The sequence below is a fragment of the Clinocottus analis genome, unplaced genomic scaffold, assembly GCF_023055335.1.
Source record: "Clinocottus analis isolate CAN_PGR_092001 unplaced genomic scaffold, fCliAna1.0.p SCAF_67, whole genome shotgun sequence".
In the NCBI taxonomy this organism is placed as follows: Eukaryota; Metazoa; Chordata; class Actinopteri; order Perciformes; family Cottidae; genus Clinocottus; species Clinocottus analis.
Genome location: NW_027176226.1, coordinates 87,501 through 89,410, shown reverse-complemented (window position 1 = coordinate 89,410; position 1,910 = coordinate 87,501). Strand labels below are relative to the sequence as shown.

The 1,910-nt window shown below is 52.1% G+C and overlaps 1 protein-coding gene across 1 annotated transcript in view; it reads left to right on the top strand.

Annotated features, from left to right (window-relative positions):
• The first annotated feature begins 1,072 nt into the window (after window positions 1–1,072).
• The window catches only part of ier3 (immediate early response 3), a 1,116-nt gene continuing 278 nt past the window's right edge, over window positions 1,073–1,910 (top strand). Inside the window, exon 1 of the mRNA XM_068604303.1 lies at window positions 1,073–1,910. This exon is cut by the window's right edge and continues 278 nt beyond it. Coding sequence (XP_068460404.1) covers window positions 1,084–1,575 — 492 coding nt within the window. The 5' untranslated portion in view covers window positions 1,073–1,083 and the 3' untranslated portion in view covers window positions 1,576–1,910.

Sequence of the window (1,910 nt, the reverse complement as noted above, 5' to 3'; positions counted from 1 at the left end):
CTGTCGCTGGACTTCCTCAACGTGACTTCCTGTGATTCAACACAACGACCATGTTGGAAACTCCAACATTAGAGAGTTCAAATACTAAATATATCCAGATTGATATGCACGGCCTTTTGGTCAAAGGTCAACGTCACTTTACGCTTTTCAAAAGACACGTTTCATTTTATTCAACAGGAGTTTGTGATCAGGATGAAACTGTTTTCTCTCTGCCAGCCGACATCACAAAGTGCACACACAGACACACACACACACACACACACACACAGACACACACACACACACACACACATGCACACACAGAGACACACACACATGCACACACACACACACACACACACACACACACACACACACACACACGATGTGAGGAAATGAAAAGTTCCACCAAAATCTCTGAAATGTTGAAAGCGTAGAAACTCTGCTGACGTCGACTTGAAGAGGAAGAAACTTGAGGAATGAAATAAATTACTCACTCTTATGTCACTCTTTATTTTATTTAAAAGCAAATAAAAAGAGGAATTCATGAATCCATGAAAGCGCTCTGCAGCGCAACGCTTCCTTCACGTTTATGATCTAAAGTTCTTGATGTAAATATCAAAGTAAACATGTTGTGTTCCTGTAATGTTTCCACTGTATTATATTCTACATGAAGCTCCATGACATCGTGTCTCTGAGTCTTTGTGAATGTCCTGTGAATATTGATTAAATATCATGTAAATATGTAAATATCATATGAACATTGTGTGAATATTGTGAGCGGCTGCATGGAGTTTTTATTATATAACTTCTATATTTTTCCATGAAGCATGTTTTGCGTAAACACAGACGCGAGATCATAAAAAGTATTAAAAGTCATGATGAAGAAAAGGATGATGATAATAACACAACATGAGTATGTGGTTTCAAAATAACAATGATTCACATGTTTAATCAATCCGTGAGTGATAATTCCGGGTATTCTCCGCGTGTGGGCGTGGCCTGCGGCCGGGTGGGCGTGTCTAGCACTCGACCTGCTGGTAGAGGTATAAAGGTGGACGTGCGAGCCGCGACCCCGACACGACAACCGCAACCCGACGCATCATGTACTCGCGATCCGACAGCGTGACCCTGACCCTGCAGCGGGAGAGCTTCGGCTTCCCGCGGTCCGCGACCCGCAGCACGGAGCCCGAGGTCTTCACCTTCGAGCGCGTGCCTCCGCAGGCCAGCGCCGTGCTCTCCTACGCGCCGATCCGCCCCAAGAGGCGCTGCGCCCGCGTCATGTACCCGGCCAAGGTGCGCATGCACCTGCCGCCGCCGGAGAAGAGGAGCCCGGCGGCGCGCTGGCTGCTGGCGCTGTGCCTGGTGGTGCTGTGGCAGATCTACACCGAGGAGCCGTGCGCGGACGCGCCGGGCGCCGACGGCCCGGTCACGGACTACCAGGCGGACTACCAGAGCTTCCCCTTCCGCCAGCAGTGCGCGGAGGAGCCGCAGCAGCAGCCGCCGCAGCAGCAGCAGCAGCAGCAGCAGCAGGACCTCGGCTCTGGACCCGAGCTCCTGTCGGCCACACCGGCGCTTCCACCCCGGTCCTTCTAGAGGGGGAAGCGGTCGAGCCCCAGCAGCTGCACACCCCCTCCTCCACGAGGGGATGGGGGACCGGGAGCAGCTGGTTCCAGCACCGGGGAGAGGCAGCTGAGGACCCGGGACTGGTCCACTTGGTCTCGGGTCTCCTGCCCTCCGGGATCCATGAGGAACCAGCGGTGCGACCCAAGAGGCGCCGCCGAGAAGAGAGCTCCGTGCGCCGGCTTCTTCTGCTCCTCCCCGCGGAGGAAAGTATGGAGAGAAAAAGAGAAAGAAAGAAAGAAAAAGAGAAAGAAAGAGAGAAAGAACTCTGAACACTGAAACTTGAACTCGAACACTTGAACTGGTGA